Source organism: Vigna radiata, unplaced genomic scaffold (assembly GCF_000741045.1).
Source record: "Vigna radiata var. radiata cultivar VC1973A unplaced genomic scaffold, Vradiata_ver6 scaffold_108, whole genome shotgun sequence".
Classification (NCBI taxonomy): Eukaryota; Viridiplantae; Streptophyta; class Magnoliopsida; order Fabales; family Fabaceae; genus Vigna; species Vigna radiata.
Genome location: NW_014543429.1, coordinates 669414 through 687498, shown reverse-complemented (window position 1 = coordinate 687498; position 18085 = coordinate 669414). Strand labels below are relative to the sequence as shown.

General features: G+C 36.6%; 2 protein-coding genes and 1 long non-coding RNA gene across 3 annotated transcripts; 2 read left to right on the top strand and 1 right to left on the bottom strand.

Moving 5' to 3' along the window:
• Nucleotides 1-1288: 1288 nt before the first annotated feature.
• LOC106754396 lies at nt 1289-4291 on the bottom strand. The gene is made up of 5 exons (XR_002666919.1): nt 3940-4291; nt 3572-3643; nt 2280-2423; nt 1894-1965; nt 1289-1364 (listed from the first exon to the last, which is right to left on the bottom strand). It is a non-coding gene; the product is annotated as an uncharacterized LOC106754396 (long non-coding RNA).
• A 7924-nt stretch (nt 4292-12215) lies between these two features.
• On the top strand, nt 12216-14221 carry LOC106754421 (60S ribosomal protein L4). Its single transcript, XM_014636434.2, has 2 exons — nt 12216-13376; nt 13911-14221. Exons 1-2 carry the CDS (start codon nt 12273-12275, stop codon nt 14022-14024), a joined length of 1218 nt encoding a protein of 405 aa, XP_014491920.1. The 5' UTR covers nt 12216-12272; the 3' UTR covers nt 14025-14221.
• Nucleotides 14222-16006: 1785 nt separating this feature from the next.
• LOC111241129 lies at nt 16007-18085 on the top strand. Its single transcript, XM_022777943.1, has 2 exons — nt 16007-16177; nt 16972-18085. The coding sequence occupies exon 2, from the start codon at nt 17307-17309 to the stop codon at nt 17766-17768; it is 462 nt and encodes a 153-aa protein (XP_022633664.1). The 5' UTR covers nt 16007-16177; nt 16972-17306; the 3' UTR covers nt 17769-18085.

Genomic DNA, 18085 nt, shown 5'->3' with positions numbered 1-18085 from the left:
TAGATGACCAAAAGTCTTAAGTCGTTAAACAAGGATTCAATAACAGATGTATGTTTCCAAAACTCAATCAAATTGTCACGTAACCAACCATGAAAATTATATAAAGAAAGAGATTTTTAAAAACTATATAAAGGAGATAATAGAACATGTTTTGTACCACATTCAATGAGACTAGTCAAGTCATGTCAGGCATATACTTGACTTACATTACATAAAAATTGAGAATGAAGTAATGTACCTTCGCCAATCCAAAATCTGCAAGCTTGACGGACCCATTTGCATCAACCAATATATTGGCACACTTGATGTCCCTTAAAATTTACAATTTTGGATGAAGTAAAGTTAGAATGTAGAAGTCCATGTAAATTTGCTTCAATATATGGTCTTACAGAAACTATAATTCTGGTTGCTTGTCAGTGTCAACAATTACAGAAACAAGCCAGACCACACAAATTCTAATAACATTACCAACAAGAAAGCAGCATACCTTGTCAGTGCCAAGATATCGAACTATGTTGTCGTGTCGGAACTGACTCAAAAGAGATATTTCGTGGAAGACCAAACATACTTATATCATCAAACGTGAACAAACAAATGAGGAATATGTGCATGGTTTGACAGAAAATTAGACTATGCCATGAAGTTTGTTTAATGAGAAGGGAAGCCCAACTCTCTCACCTGCTGAAGCTNGAAAATGCTCTNTTTGCCCTGGNTGTCGTTATCCAATAAAGACACCTCCTTTACGGCAAAAAAGTTCCCATCGCTGCAAGGAAAAGAAAATTTATGTGTTACATCCGCGACAAGCACAGTATAAAAATTGTTAAATTTTACATTAACAAGATAAATACCAAGGTATTTTATTAGAATATTTAGGTAACTATTTACATATTGACTTTATAAAGTTGAATTACATCAGATTACTGCATTTCTGATAGAATAAAAACTTATCCTAAATAAGTTGTTGCGCCACTCATACTACTATGGAGATTAGTATTATCAAACTAGTTATAATTTGTTAATGTTCTCTTTTTCTCAAAACAAGTGTCTGACACTGAAACCATGTTAAATAGTTAAGGGCATATGATCCTGNTTAATCTATAAACCCAAGCCACACAACTTATTCATATTTTCTTTGTGATCATTTAGGTTTTCAAGTTGGTCAAGAAGGAAAAAAAAGGCACACAGAATCATACATGAAACAAAGGAATGCGGAAGTACCTGAAATTAACTCAAGAGTTTTGTCTGTAAGATTGNTGTTCTGTGATAAATTTAAGCAGACCAGAGAAGAGAGCTCTTTGATATTTTTACACCAGCATCAGTNAAAGCTCCACCACATATTTCCAAAGACCTCAGGTTCTTAAACTCTGTTTCACCAAAGAAAGTTGGCAAACCAACGAATTCAACTTGTAAGTGATATGGGCTCAATCAAAGAACATTAACATTCCTTCAATTCCATGTAAATACCACTTATCATAGGGGGATTAAGATTGAATTTGAATCTTATTTGACAAGAAACAATTTATAGTAACTATTAGTCAGTCCATGCTTATACTTTTCATACGAGAGTAACAAAAATCTTTCCAGCAAACTGCATATTACATGCATCAAATTGACATTTAGTGATCAAATTAAACTTTTAAAAAAATAATGTACGTGAACTAAGCATTGCGAATTTAGAGACAAGTATTATTCAATTGCATTTCAGATAAAATTGAGCTCATGTAATTTGACTGTAAAGAAAAGCCAAGACATCTTCTATTTGTCCTATAAAAATAAGAAAAACAAAAAGGCTAGAAAAAAAGAAGAGAAAATCATATTGACGGAAAAAGGTAATAATCAACATATCCACGAATAATAATGCCGAAGTAAAATATTTAGTGATGAATTGCATACTTTTCAAATAGTTTGTACCAAAATCTGTGATTCGTGCACCAAACAAATCCAGGTCAGTGAGGCCAGTCAAACCTGCATTGCCAAATTCAGAATTATGCATGCTGCAAAATTAAACTCTGAGATTACAAAATAAAAGTGCCAGAATACCTAAAGCTAAGAATAGCAAAATTTGTGCCAACTCAAGGAACTGTATCACCACATCATTATATGGGATGCATGTATATCACATACAATGAGTGCATAAAAATAAAATTCATATTTCAGATCGTGGCAAAAAAAAATAGTAGGTAATTGATTGGACTGAACAGGATTGGAGATCAAGTGCAATCTAAACAGAAATAAACAAACCATTGTTTGAATTCAATTTTTTTAATAGAAACACGTACTTGTAAGGTTTGACAGCCCAATGTCAGAAATTTGGTAAGCATCCAAATTAAGGGACTTCAGAGATGAGAGTCCACACAATTTGCTTAAACCACCGTCACTAACCATGGTAAAAGAAAGATTTATTTTCTGCAGATTAGACAGTCCTACAACAAATAGAATAAAAAAATAATCAACGCAAAAAATAGTCATAGAATTCTACATCACAATATCTCAAGCATTTACTGCATCTCGCATAGTAAGAATCATAACTCAAAGAGTGTCATATTTCTTTCTCATTGGTTTATTCATTAATCAGCAGTTAATCATGTCAAGAGATTAGTATAGGAGAACATCTACTTTCAAATGTAAAAAGGGATAAAGCTAACTTCAAAAGAAAGAATGAAACTCCAAACACAAACTATAGAGATGGGGCATCAGAGCATCAGTCCCAAAATGTCTAAATCGGATGAGATGCAATAGGTAAAACGATCAGACATAATTTCAGTAGCATAAAATATCTCTCTAAATTACGGACATAACCATATCATAGTTATGAATATTATAGTAGTGAAGTCAGCAGAACAACCATGAACCACTTCGAAGTTTTAAACAGTGGTATATTTTTTTTAATTATGGCCAATACAGAGGTTGTGCCATGCCATAGTGGTGCTTAAATGAGGCATTTCTGAAAACCCTTTTTCCGCCACAAAATTACAGTTTCTTTCAAGGGAGGACAGGGGATAGGAGCAAAGTTGAGATTTATGTCCCCTATTTTAGAACTAAAAAACCCTGATATGTATTTTTCTACAATTTCAACCAACACCCACCTGTCTCTAGCAGTATTACTAGTGATACTCAGCTTCCACTATTGTTCTCTACTTTGAACCCTCATCCTCCTCTGTCAGAACTCTGCAACATCCACCCTGGCCTCACCTTATATCAGATGTCTGAGATGTCTTGCCTAAAATTTGATAAATGAGCATGTCTTTGTTTCCCTTACTTCTTTTGTTATATGCTGACTTTTTATTAAAACCCATGACGTGACCTTTTATTGGTAAATATGACTATGCCATCAATGTTGAGTGTTTTCTTTTAAATCGCAAGCACTCACATTTGTACATAGTATATAAATTATTTGAGCTATATATAAAAATTTAAAATAGAGGCCATCTTTCTTACTAATAAGCTATACCGTTGTATTATTTTTGAGGTTGACCACTATACACTGATATCCACCATTTTTTTGACGTACAAGCAAAACTCAACCAAAAAAGCATACAAATTATTATAGTAAGGTTCTGGTATATCGAACCTGATAAATGCTGTAGTCCATTGCTACCAACTTCTGTATCAGACAATTCCAAGCAGTTCTATCGCTTATGGCCTTAAAACATTGAGAAGAAAATGAGTCAAATATTCACTCAAGCAGAAATGTGCATTTAAAATGATAAATAACATGAACAATATTAAATTAATCAATTGCAACCAATTATGCCAAGTAGATAATAAGTTAATTTTTTCACTTTCTTTACCAAAACATTTAGGCAGNAACTGCATCAAGGAAGTTATAAAAAAGAGAAAAGAAAACAGAATCTTACTNCANAAAAATGTTCAAAACCCAAACATTAAAAGAGGCAGTTTACAAGATCCATATATAAGTGGTATAAGAACAAATCTTACTGCCCTGTCTGGTGGAATTTGGCGCATCATTGGAGTCGTGGAACTCTGCTCATTAAAGTGCTGCAACGAATTTTGACTATATGGAGCATACTGTGTCGAAGGTGTAGCAGAGGTATACGGTAAGAATCTAGTGAACTCCTCAAGCAAATCTCGATGGTCCTTGAAGAGGGTAGCAACCTAAAAATTTTGTTTAAAAGAAAGAGTGTAAACTATATCAGCAAAACCACCAGAAAAACTGATTCTCCTTTATCTTGTTCACAAAACTGATTGCTTCTTCAAATTCAAAATTGAAGAGAGAATCAAGAAAAAAGAGGGATTTAGGGTATTTTGGTTTTACGAATCAAGAACTTCCCAAAACGTAAGACCCTCCTCAATCAGAATCTCCTAACAATGCAACGTCTTCCACACACAACATGTGAACCACACCACAAAGCATTTGTGCCAATCGGAAAGAAAGCAAAAAGGATTAGGGTTTTCTAGTTCTACGAATATAGGGATTTACGAATGAACAGAGACAATTACTTGTAGATGAATGAACAATAAACCCTAAATCAGAAGAATGAAAGACTTAGTCAGAGTGAGAAAAATGAACTTCTTCTTCTTTGCAAGTCACTGCGAGACAATGGTGACCAGGGAGTTAGCAGAGTGTGAAGAAGAAGAAAATGGTGAACTGTGTGAGAGTGAACGAGATGGACATAGAGTGAGTGCAAGAGTGAACTTAGTGAGCGAGAGAGTGAGAGGCTATAAAGGAGCGGCAAAGAACGAGGGTTAAAGTGCTCGAGAGAGAGGCAGTGAGTGAAATGGGAGAACGAGGGAGCGGGAGAGAACGAGGGTTGCAGTGCTCAAGCTGTGTAACTGAGAATTCTCATTTAAGTTATATTTTTAATTTTTAATTATTAATTATTTAATAATCCGTATATAAAGTTGGTATGTAAAAAGCTTCTTACATACGGATCACAATCCCTATATAATTATTAGTATGTAAATTGTAATTTTCTTGTAGTGTAACGGTTCAAAAACCGTTATGTTTATACTTGAATTTGATGTAAAACACACCCTTTATGACTTATAATTAGCTTGGAATCATGCATTTTGCTTAAGTTAGGAAATAAGAGAGTCAAAGGTGGTTTTCTTGGTTTTATGCTTGGTTGTCTCATGATTTGGTAGGTTTTATCTGGAATTGAATGAAGGAGGTTAAAGGAGAGAAGAGAAAGCCCCTAGAGGATGTGCAGCAGCTGCTAGCCGGCCTTCTCACTCAAAAGTCCCACATCTCCTAGATCTAGTCTCCAAGCTCACTCCAAAGGCTATGTAAGAAGGCTTAGGGGTCTCCTTTTGTACACTTACCTTGAATCAATTGATTACTTGAGTTGATTTGCACTTTCGCAATCTTCTTTTGAGATAGTTCTTTGTCTCCAAAATCTCTCTTTGGGCAGACCTTATCTTGCTTAAGCAAGTGGCGGTCCTCCTTGATGCTTATCTTGGAGCCTTCTTCAAGTGGCGCATCTTCGAGTCATAAGTTTCCTATTCTCTAATCTTTTTCCATTTTTAATTTCTCTCCATTTTCTTGTATGCCATTTAGAGTATTCTCTCTAGGTATGCACTTCCCTATCACGTGATGACTCACAATGTGTGAAACAGGTTCTTGAGATAAAATTTGATTGAGATACTAAGCAGGATGTTTTTCTGAATTCTGGGACTTGTGAGTTTGCATGTGTGAGTTTTGGGCTTCAGAGTTATTTGTAAATAATTGTTATTACTCTGAAAGCATGAACGGTTTTGCCCAAATCTTCTATGATTGAACTACTTGCTTGCAATTTTCATTTGATCAAGGCCATCTTTTGTTATCCCTTATTCTTTTAGCCTTCACAAAATTTTTGCCCATTAAAAAGAGAACAATTTGTTCTAACCTTTGAACCTTTAGCCTTATGCATGTTTTGAAAAACCTTTTTGAAAAGCTTTACCTTGAGTTAAGTTGAGAACATTTGATGAGGTATTGATAAAGGTTCAAGTTTAGGGTTGGTAGGTAAAACCCCACTTCTCTGAGCAGTGAGCCATTGATAAACAAAAGCAAGATAAAAGCAAAAGAAAAGAAAAGGAAAAAAAATGAAAAGAAAAGAAAAAGCTCACTACAAGGGAAAACTGGGAAAAAGAAAGAGAGTTTATGCTTAAATGATAAATTCATAAATTTCTTTCTTAACTCAAGGAATTTTGCTGACTAGAAAAACCAATTTCCTTCTTAGCCCAACCAAGCTACAAGCCATGAAAAGCCCTTGTGATGATAACTTGCTTGTGAGTATGTTTGATTGTGATTAAATGAAAGACAAAATTAATTTGTGTGACATTGTGATAGTAGAGTGAAAGACACCAACACCTCACTATACACCATTGAACTAAGTGAAACACTTTTGAGTGCTTGAGTGATACACTTTTGAGTGCTCGAGAGAAACACTTTCCTTGGTAAGGAGTAGTTCCTTGAATTTCTGATTGCATCTATGCTTGGTTGATTGATCATTCTTAAGGATAGCATCTTTTGAAAGTATATGAGCATCACCTTCATTTGATTAAATGAAGGCATCTGCACATCTTGACTGAGATCTTTATGCTGAATTGATAAAAGGGATTTCTCATCTTGAAAGAAAAAGTTTTTGAAAAAGGTTGAGTCATTGTAATGATTGTTCTGAAGAGCTGAGTTACATTTTGTTTTGCTTGAGGACAAGAAAAGTTCTAAGTTTGGGGTTGTTATAACGGTTTAAAACACCGTTATTTGTGATGTGATTTTGATACTAAAAGCACCCTTTTTCACTTAGAAACTTGCTTGGTCTCCTACTTTTTCAATAATTTGTGTGAATTAGAGAGTGGAGGTTGATTTCAATAATTTTATGACTAATTCCCCTTGTTTTGACAGAGATTGAGGTAATACAGGAAGCAGAGATGAAGAGCCAAGAAGATGGAGCTCAAAAGGGCTTAAAAAGGCACCAGAAGGAGGGAGAACACGAAGCCTGGGCGACCAAAAGGAAAGCTTGAGCGTGTAGAATCGACGTCCGCCGCCCGGGCGGTGACCCTGGCCACCTAGGTGGCGAGGTCTCGAAGCTTGGGCGTCCAACTCGAAGCCTAAGCTTTACATGAGGTGTGCTCACCGCCCAGGCGGCCTAAATGGGGTGCCTAAGCGTCGACTTTTCGTGGATCAGGCCCTGTTTTTGCTCTGTTTCGATTCTATTGGATCGGGCCCTGTTTTGGCATGTTTCTAGCACTATTTAAAGGACCTTGGGGCTTTAGGTTTTGCATCTCTGGTAGAGAAGAACATAGAAATACACTCTTTTCCCAATTATTAGGCTTTCATTCTCATTCTTTCTTCCATTGTTCATAGAGTTCCCCCATGTCTATAGGGAACTAATTTCTATTTGTTGTTGAGGGATGATGTAACTTTGTAAACTCTCATGTATTTGAATTGATTCTTAATTCCATATGCTTTTCCATTAATTGTTATAGTAATTCATCTGTTTCAATGCTTGTTGTGTTTAACTCATTCTTTAGCATGATTTATGAATTGCATGAGTGTTGGGAGGTTCCTTACAATTCAGGTTCTTGTTGAATTACTCCTAAGGATTATATTTCTCAGGAATGAGGGTATGAGTCTTGGTTGTCTTAATCTCTTGTTCTTCACATCTTATTACCAGGAATGCTAGGAATTGTATGAATTGGTAATTTGGGATAGACTTATTCACCGAGGGATCGGGTTTAGGTAATTTAGTGAGAGACGTTGACATTAATGCATAAAGAAGAATTCTTATATACATGAGAGGGAACTTGGTGAAATCTAACTCCAACAACATACCCATCTTATATTAATCAACATTTGTTCATCTTTGTCCTCCTTTGCCATTGATCAATTACATTCATATTTTATTTTATGTTTTTGCATTCAAACCCAATGATCTCTTTTTTTTTATTTAATTCTCAATTAATATTGTTATCACACGATTGTTTAGTGCCGAGAGTCTTCTGGGATACGATACTTGGTCTTACCATTTTATATTACTTGTGCGACTCGGTACACTTGTCGATTTGTCCCAACAAGTAGCGCCAATATGGTCTATTGTTTTCTTTTGTTTTTAGCTTTGTCTTATTTAGGATAAATTTTGTTGGATGAATGTTTGGGGGAGGAGAAGAAAACATGTTGCAGTTCTTTGGTCTGATACGAGACTAAAGAGGATAGAATGGGATAAGCACAGAGTCTTAAATTACCTGGTTGGGAAAGTTGTGATGCTTCATTTTTTTGAAAGTTTTTGCAGTTAGTGATTTGTGATTGAGAATGTAGGAGTACATGGGGAGGTGAAAGTATGGTTTTTGCTTTAGGTGATTATTTTGTACATAGCAAATCATACTAATAGGGGTTAAGTTAGGGATACAGAGTCTCTGATGACATATTTTGCAACATTTGCCCTGAATTTTATGTTTCAATTCATGTTTAGGCCTAAGAGTGTTTGCTTGCACAAAGGTGCCCTGTTATGGGGTATAATAGAGACAATGGCGTATATTTATGCTTGAGTGATTTGACATGGCATATTAATTTTAGCCTTCTAATTTTACCATTATAAACTTTAAGTGATTTAAGTTAGTGTATACATTAACATTCTTAGGACATAAGTCAAAAGGAGATAAAGTTACAATCTTCAAAACTATGAACCATTTTTACCATACAACTAATTTTTTTTTCTTGAGAACTTAGTGAAATGTATAGTATTTTATTAACTAAATCTCTGGAATACAAATTATTTCTATAAACGAAAATAAATAAGAAAAATAGGAAAAGTATAATAAAAATATTAAGTTTCTATTGGCAATAAGCTTAACAATTAATTTGATAGGATTGATCTCAATAACCAATTTCATACCTAATTCGTACGTAAAATAAATTATATAATTATAGTTTGTTTTTGTTTTTTTAGTTTTATTCTTTTGTAGTTTTCATTTTTACTTTTTAATTTTCATTTTTACCTTTTAATTTTCATTTTTACTTTTGTTTTAATATAATTAAAAAAGATAAAAAAGAAAAGAAAAGAAAAGGTATAGGAAGAGGGGGAGAAAAGGTGACAAAGGGGGAGAGGCGTTTTGGGAATGGTAGGATGGAGAAAAATAGGTAGAGGGGAATATACAAATGACATAAAATTCATTTGAAGCATGGTCAAAAGACAATATATACAAGACATCGAAAATTCTTTCCTCGTAATCACCTTTACCGTAGATTGAAAAAAGTATTTAATAGAAATGCTGAGGACGAGGTTGTGTCCATACCTCGCAATGGTGAAGAAGTGTACAATGAAGTCAAAAACATTGACATTGTCTTCGGAAAACATCAGAAAAAGACCACTGAGAAAAACATTTGGAAGAAACAATCAATATTTTTTAATCTTCCATACTGGTGTAAACTTGATGGCCGACATTGTATAGATGTGATGCATGTTAAAAAAAATGTTTGTGACAGTGTCATCGGAACTTTATTAAACGTGAAAGGGAAGACCAAAGACGAAATAAAAGCACGACAAGATTTAGCTAATGGGAATCCGTTCTAAGTTACATCCACAATCAATTGGAAGACACACCTATTTGCCCCTAGCCTGTCACACTCTCTCTAAAAAAGAAAAACAAAGTTTTTGTAAGTGTTTAAGAAGTGTGAAAGTTCCACAAGGTTATTCTTCAAATATTAGTAACTTTGTTTCTATGCAAGAGTTAAAGTTAGTTGGTTTAAAGTCTCATGATTATCATGTATTCATGCAACAATTGCTACTAGTTGTTATTCGAGGCATATTACCTGCTTCTGTTAAAGGTATTCTGACACGTCTGAGTTTGTTCTTTAATGCCATTTTGATTGATTGATAACTTATAAATATTGATTGATAACTTTGACAATTTAATTTTAGTTCATACATCCTCAGAAGCAGTCGATGCATGAGTCAGTCATAGATGAAGTTGATGACATGACTGAAGTAGAGGATGATCCTCTAACAAAGCTCATGACAAAATTACCCAGGTTGTCCAAAGGACCAGTATAATTGTACTTGGATTTGAGAGTATTTGGCATCCAGTGTCATGTGCCAGTATATATCACATTAAATGATGCACTGGAGGTCTTTGGGGGAGACAAGATGTTGAATATTTCCATCCTTCAACTATGGTGCATGTAAGATAGTCAATTTTGTCTTCCATATTAGTTATATTTAGATTCTTAGTTTCTAACAACTTAACTTTGTTGTTTTAGGTACATGGATACAGTCATTGTAGACCAAGGTCGGTCTTCCATGTATAAATTTGTTGAACCTCAACCATTCAACCTTCTGGTAACACAATTGAGACCAAGCAATGCAAACATGGATGACTGAGTCAAATAGAGATGTATACCTTGTGCCATACATTGATAGGTATGGGTTATTCAACGTAAAATTTCATTAAATAGTTTACTAACTATTTATGATTCATGATAGGTCTCACTAGCAGCTGATGGTCATCATTCCCAAACAATGCAAAATTCTATAGTTTTGTTTGCTGCATAGGAGGATGAAAAATGACTTCAAAAACATGATTCAAGGGTAAATGTTTCTTTTTTTATGTTTCAAATTCATGTTGACCTTCAATTTTTATGATAAATATAGTTATATTAATATTACCTTGTGTTTTCAATGTAAATAGAGTTATGGGTGAACCCCGAGGTCAGTTATTTCAAATCTTGTATCCAAAGGTTGTAAGTTATAGTTCTTATTGATTTTCTATGTTATTGAATGATCTAAATGTTTGACTATTTAGTTTGTCATTTTAGTATAAGAAGCCACTAGATTCATGAGAATGTGACTACTATGTCATGTCTTGGATTAAAACCATCATTCGAGCTGCCATTATAGATGACTGGATTCATTTTGTAGTGCTTCAAGAATGCATCTCCTATACCAGAGGACATACTTAAAAAGATAAGACAAGAGTGGACAACTTATCTTCTTAAGAGATGGACCTAGGAAGACTTCTATTGTTATTTAACATTAATTATCTTTAGTTTAAGTTTAAGTTTTGATAGTTTAGGTGTTAGATTGTTTTTTAGATTATTTAGTATTTTGTTAACTTGTCACACATAAAATATATTATATTATGCTATGCTGGGACAATTTTCCGTTTTTCAGGTGCAGTTTTATTGTAAAAATAAATTAATTTTAAGAAAAGACACCTAGTAGATATCGGCTAATGTATGTCCGACGTCTATTGACGTTTGTCAGTGTACAGACAATCGTCAAATGGCTTACAATGCCAATTTCAGGGTTTTTCGCGCTTAACGCGAGTCAGTGTCGCTTAGCGCCCGTAGACATCGACTCCTCTATATCCGACGTCTCATATGACATCTGCTGGGAGATCCGACATTAAAGGTTAGATTACTTCAAATAGAGAGCTTGTAGATTAGTATATGAATTCCTTGATTTAAAGATATTGAAAAACTGATTCAATTATTTTTTTATCCTTAAATTTTTTATTTTAATATAACATGATTAATTTTTTTTTCAATATTAAGACTCTTTTAAAGGTTTTAGTAATAAAGTTGGTTATAGATGGAATTAAGCCTATAGAACATCCCAAATCATGACGGTACACATACCTTAATTTTTAAGAAACATTTTATTGTAACTTTTATATAAATACTAATAAATTTAATATTTTTAACATTCGTTCTTCTCTCTAAGGTTTTATCATGATAGATTCCCTTAAAGTAAAAATTAATCCAAATTCTAATTTCTAAACTTGGTCGTGCATATTTTCAACTTGATGGAAAAGAAAAGAAAAAAAGAAGGAGAATAATACTTAGCACCAAATCACTAATTACCAATATTTCCATCCTAGGTATAAGTCACCTTTTAATTGAAACTAATCTTAAATGTTAGTTGTAATTTAAACTTTAATTAAAAAGTAATTCTATATTTCTCCAACTATTTTTACTCAAAATTTCCTATTTTTTTTCAAGAAAATATTAATATTTTGTTTGTGTTTAAATAGGCTAAAAGCGTTTCTATTTTATTTATACACCAAGAAACACACATTGAAACAAAATAAAGAGGGTAGAGTAGGAATTTGAACAAAGAAAGTGGGATGTGTGAATAGAAATGACAGGAAAAGATAATATAACAAACAATTTTTCCATCAGGTGAGAGCTTAGAAAGCATGGCCGAACATATTACGAGGCCCGGCCCAGAGAAAACCCTAAGAATTTCAAGGATACTATATATTCATCTCAACGAAAATCACTCATTCACTCAAATCCAAAAACCCTAGGTAGCTCTCACTCCCTCCCTCTCGCAATGGCCGCAGCTGCCCGCCCCCTTGTCACCGTCCAGTCCCTCGAGGGCGACATGGCCACCGACGCCTCCGCCACCGTTCCCATCCCCGACGTCATGAGGGCCTCCATCCGCCCCGACATCGTCAACTTCGTACACTCCAACATCTCTAAGAACAGCCGCCAGCCCTACGCGGTCAGCCGCCGCGCCGGCCACCAAACATCCGCCGAATCCTGGGGAACAGGTCGTGCCGTCTCCCGTATCCCCCGTGTTCCCGGTGGAGGAACCCACCGTGCCGGCCAGGGAGCCTTCGGCAACATGTGCCGAGGTGGCCGCATGTTTGCTCCGACCAAGATCTGGCGCCGCTGGCACCGCAAGATCAACGTCAACCAGAAGCGCTACGCCGTTGTCTCTGCCATCTCTGCCTCCGCCATCCCTTCTCTCGTCCTTGCCCGCGGCCACCGCATCGAGACCGTCCCGGAACTCCCCCTCGTTATTAGCGACTCTGCTGAAGGAGTCGAGAAAACCAAGGAAGCAATCAAAGTCCTGAAACAGATTGGCGCCTTCCCTGACGCCGAGAAGGCGAAAGACAGCCACGGCATTCGTCCTGGAAAGGGAAAAATGCGCAACCGTCGCTACATCTCCCGAAAGGGTCCACTAATCGTTTACGGAACAGAAGGAGCTAAAGCTGTTAAGGCTTTCCGTAACGTCCCTGGCGTTGAGGTGGCCAATGTTGAGAGGCTCAACCTTCTTAAGCTCGCTCCCGGTGGTCACCTTGGGCGTTTTGTGATTTGGACCAAGTCTGCTTTTGAGAAACTGGACTCCATTTATGGGTCCTTTGATAAGCCCAGTGAGAAGAAGAAGGGTTACCTGCTGCCAAGGTCCAAGATGGTGAACTCCGACCTTTCCAGGATTATTAATTCTGACGAGGTTCAGTCCGTTGTGAAGCCCATTAAGAAGGACGTGACTCGGGCCACGCTCAAGAAGAACCCTCTCAAGAATCTCAATGTCATGCTCAAGCTCAATCCCTATGCCAAGACTGCTAAGAGGATGGCTTTGCTTGCTGAGGCCCAGCGTGTTAAGGCCAAGAAGGAGAAGCTCGATAAGAAGAGGAAGACTGTGTCCAAGGTACACAATTATTTATTTTTTCTTACGCTCTAAACTTTTGGGTTTAGTTTTTATTTTGCAATCTGAATGATGATTTTAGCTTTATTTGGTTAATTTTATTAGGTATTTGGTGACAAATTGTTTGCTTAAATGCATTTCCTTTACTATTGTTCTTATATGATAGTCGATTGCGAATGCTGTATGCATTTTGATTTTTGTTTGGCTTACCATAAAGCGAGTTATATATTGTATATTATTACAGCTACTTTGATTCGTTAATCTAAGTTGATTATTGTGGTTAGACGTTTTGTGGTAATATGCCAAAGTGGTCGCGTTTGTGAGAATAATTTAGTTAGGAATTAGCTGCGACGCTATTATGTTATGTCCTCTATATAATTACTTAGGATTGCTATAAAACAAGGTTTTATTTGAGTTACCTGTGTATAAACATCGGTATTTAATTTTTTTATATAGTTATTTGGTACTTGCTATTGTATTTATATAGTTAGCTTTTCTGTTTGTCATCTTTTGATACTTGTCTGACTTGTTTATCAGGAGGAGGCTTCTACCATCAGAGCTGCAGGAAAGGCATGGTATCACACTATGGTGTCAGATTCGGATTATACAGAATTCGACAACTTTTCTAAGTGGTTGGGTGTGTCACAGTGAACTTTGTGATTTATATTTTCGCATTAGATTTTTTGTTTTGTATGCTTATTTGAACTAAATATTTTTGTTTTTTTGATTTTGCGGGTTAAGGTTATCATAATTATTCAGACAGGTCGAAATTTTGATTGTTGGATTTTAGTGCAAATTCTGGTTATCTTTTATTTACAATCGTCTATTATATGGTGGTTCTTTCCTAATCCGTATGTCCTTTTGTTAATCTGGCTATTATTAGGAATTCAGTAGTCACTGACTCCATTAATCTATTTTGAGAGTTGTATCAATTTCTTATTTGATTGGTATAAAGTTTCGTTAGGAATGTATCTTTTTCAGTGAAGCTTCTCCCCGTAACTAACGGTTACAGGTTGTGTTTCATGGAAAAGACATAATAAATTCCTACTTGTACCGGTGGTATGGACTTACAGCTTTGGATTAATTTACGTTAAATTTTCTTTGAACTCTGGATTAATAAACATCTTCCTTTATTGCATTTACCGTTGGCGCGGAAAGGCTTTGAAATAAGATTTTGGTTCTCCTTAGTTTTGAATCAAATTTTCACCTGTTATGATTTTATAAATAATTGATCATAAATTTGGTGGTTTGTACCCATTCTATATCTATAAATAACAGAAGTGATTCTTGAATGACACTTTCTTATCGTCATCAGTCATATCAAAGCCTGTATCAAAGCAAGAGTAAGAAAGCACTAAGGTTGTTCTGGTGTTTGCAGTATCTAATGCTAGTTTTCTATTTTTGCCTTCCAATAGGTTTGAAGACATAATATTTTTTGTATGTTGGAAGAACCCACCTTAATATTAAATTTGGAGGATTTTTGTTTTCTCGATTAAATAATTTCTCAATGAGAGATGATAACATAAGATCTCGTCACACAGCCCAGAAGAACGGAATAACAACTATGTCTTAGAATAATGTTCAAAAGTTATAAAAGCATGGTAATTAACGTGGGTAACGGACATTTCTATAGACACTTTGCTAACCAAGTGTTTCCGTTGATATTTTGGGAACCGAGACACTATTCTTGATGTTGTGATTTCCTTGCTTTTCGGTGCTCGGATGAATAGGATCAATGGCTTTCTTTGTGTATCGACCGTTCGTTCTCCTTCGATTCCGACCATCTGGTGTTTTTTGAGCTCTGATCGAGGGGAGAGTTATTTGTAGAGACACTCCGAAAGTTAGGTGTGTTATAGGGGAAGAACTTTGGTTCTTTATTAAAAAGATTCTGTTACAGGGGAAGAACCCGGGGAAGAACTTTGGTTCTTTATTAAAAAGATTCTCAGTAGGGGAGAGCAAAATCTCTGTAGTATGAATAATGTGCGAGAGGCGTGGATGAAGCGTACCTGACTAACGTATTTGACTCTCAATATATAAACTCTGAACTGATATGAGATCAATGAAATATAAACAGAACAAAATATAAACAACCTTACCTGATGTTCTGTAAACAACTTTATTTGATTTGTGGTATCTTTAGTAAATCTCTTCCAAGCCTTGTGAGTCCAATAACGAGACCAACGGTCCAATTCTAATAACGAAGATCGGCCCATCAATGGCCCAGTTATATACGGCCAGTACAACAATTCGTCAGGAATATCGTACCGTACATCATCCCCCAAGTCTTTGATAACCGTCCGGATGATAGTGGTTATCAAAGGACTTAAAAGTGGTTTTAATGCGACACTTGAATGTTGTCGTTTCATTTTTTGGAGAAGTTACTTAACTTTCCCGCCCTCAAGGTAGTGGCAGGGTCGCTGAATTGTAGCTGCTAGATCAATATCATCCAACGGTGTCTGACGTGAGCAGCGGTTTCATGATTATCGTGCTCAGGTTTTTGCTGACGAGCCCAATCGTCATTTCTGCTTTTGTGCTTCTTTTTCGAACTTCTTCTTCTTCACTCAAACGCTCTGCATTTTTCTCAGGTAACCATGGCTTTTTCCTCGTCTTTTGATTGCATTGTGTCTCGCGAAGAGGAAAAGAGGCGTGATGACTCGATTGAAGCATCAAAAGACATTCGAACCGAGGAAATTTCATCAGTACTTTTTGGGGAAAGGGTTTTTGTTTATGGTGGTGTCGTGGCAGAAGAACCTGAAAGTCAATGTTCTTCATCCGTTTCTGACTATGGGTGGGCCTCCTGCGATGTAGGTGATCATTCTAGCCTTTTTACAAGCAAATTTATTCTGCTAAACTGGGCAAATAATAGTTGTGTGCTTAGAACCCTAGGTTACCATTCTGCCATGAAGTTAGTTGCGTGTCGGGGGGATGAAAGGGTTTTTCATGGCCGGGAAGCATCTGGGGGGGATTTCTTCTACTTCTATTCCAGCTTGTTTTTCGACTTGTATATTAGGTTGTCTTTTTCTGAATTTCAAATGGATGTTTTGAGAGTTTTAAATGTAGTCCCCTCCCAACTTCATCCAAACAGCTGGGGCTATATGCAAGCTTTTGCCATTTTATGTCAAACCTTGGCCATTCGGCCAGCAGTTGGTATTTTCCTTTACTTCTTTAGGGTGCGACCTAATGCTAAAAAGGGCTGGGTGTCCTTGAACTCCATTGCCAAGGAAGCCATTCTTCAACTTTTTGCTGAATCTTTCAAAGATTTCAAAAACCATTTTTTCAAGGTATCCATCACGGAGTCGGGTCGTCCATTCTTCTTTTACGAAGATGGTACCCCTAAGTTTCCATTGTATTGGACCGGAAGACCGAGGTCTTCCGGTCTATAACTTCATGGTCGCGGGAGAAGATGACGAATGCTGAACTAAGGGATCTTGATGTGCTGATTGGGTTGTCACGTCCTCTTTCCTCTCGGAAGATAATCAGCTACCTCGAATATGATGACATGAATTCGAGGGTGTTTGATATGTCTCTGAGCGATTCCTTTAGGTTTTTTATTTCTCATTTTTGACTTGGGTTTTGTTGATTTTGTCTTGTTTGCCAGAGATCATGGGGAAAGGTCCCAACCGTGATTGGTACAACTTTGCTAAAGCAGCATCCAAAGAGCCTACAAAAGAAAATGTTCTACCGGGCACTTCTTCACAGAAGAGTCCAGTTATAGTCATTGATGAGCGGCCACCCTCGCCAGAACAGACTTTGAAGAGAAAGAGGAAGCCCGAGAGGTTAGCGGAGAACCTGAAAGCGTCTTAGAAGGGGAAAAGTACTGCGATGCTGACGGATCCAGAAGCTAACCGATCCTTGTCGGGAGGAATGTAGGACCCTGGTTTTACCCTTAGTCACAAAATCGAGTTTAACTTCGATGTTGCCGAGCAAAAAGTCATGTCTGAGACCAGTGAGCAAACCATGGCTGAGATCTGTCTAGAGTTGTTATTGCGAGGTTCGACGACTGCTTATAATATGGTTTATGCCTCTAACCGGGGGCAGCTGAGGACCGAAGTGGATCGTTTAAAGAAGGAATTGGAAGAGGTAATGGCTTCCCATAGCCAATGTGCTCAGATGATGGCTGACAACCATGTGCTGATGGAGAACTTAAAAAAGGCAGGTTTGGACTTGAGAAATTCAAGGGATAGTCTGGCTGTAGATTTAAAAATTGCCAAGGAGACTATTGTGAACTTGACGACGAATAGGGATGATCTTCGACAGACGGTTGTCAATCTGAAGAAAGCTGCAGATGAGGAAGCAGAAACTCGAGCTGAGATGCTGAAGGCTATTGTTGCGGAGCACACAGGGTTTTCGGAAGGCATTGCACCAAATGTCTTTTCTTGCAAAGGTGTCCCCTGAAGGTCTGGGGTTTGATGTTGACCAAGATGTGTACTGAGATCAGATGGTTCCCCTTGATGACATTCCAGAAGGTACTTTCACTGCAGATGGTAAGTTGGCGGAACCGAAAGAGGTTGCTGTGGTGACGACTGCAGATGTTGGTGTGGTGACAACCGCTGATGTTATTGTTGAGGAGGTGCCGACTTCAGATGCATAAATTTTTTTTGTTTTTGCTTCTAAGACTTCGTTGTTGAACTTTTCTTGATGTTGATTTCTTGCTAGTTTTGCGTGTTTTGCTTTATTAGGTACTTTGATAGAAAGTCATTTAGGCGACTTTA

What these genes read in the sequence shown, in the direction of transcription:
- LOC106754421 (XM_014636434.2), top strand. Translation starts at nt 12,273, where the DNA reads ATGGCCGCAGCTGCCCGCCCCCTTGTCACCGTCCAGTCCCTCGAGGGC. An exon ending in AGAGGAAGACTGTGTCCAAG is followed by an intron (nt 13,377 to 13,910) that starts GTACACAATTAT and finishes CTTGTTTATCAG; the next exon opens with GAGGAGGCTTCTACCATCAG.
- LOC111241129 (XM_022777943.1), top strand. Translation starts at nt 17,307, where the DNA reads ATGTCTGAGACCAGTGAGCAAACCATGGCTGAGATCTGTCTAGAGTTG.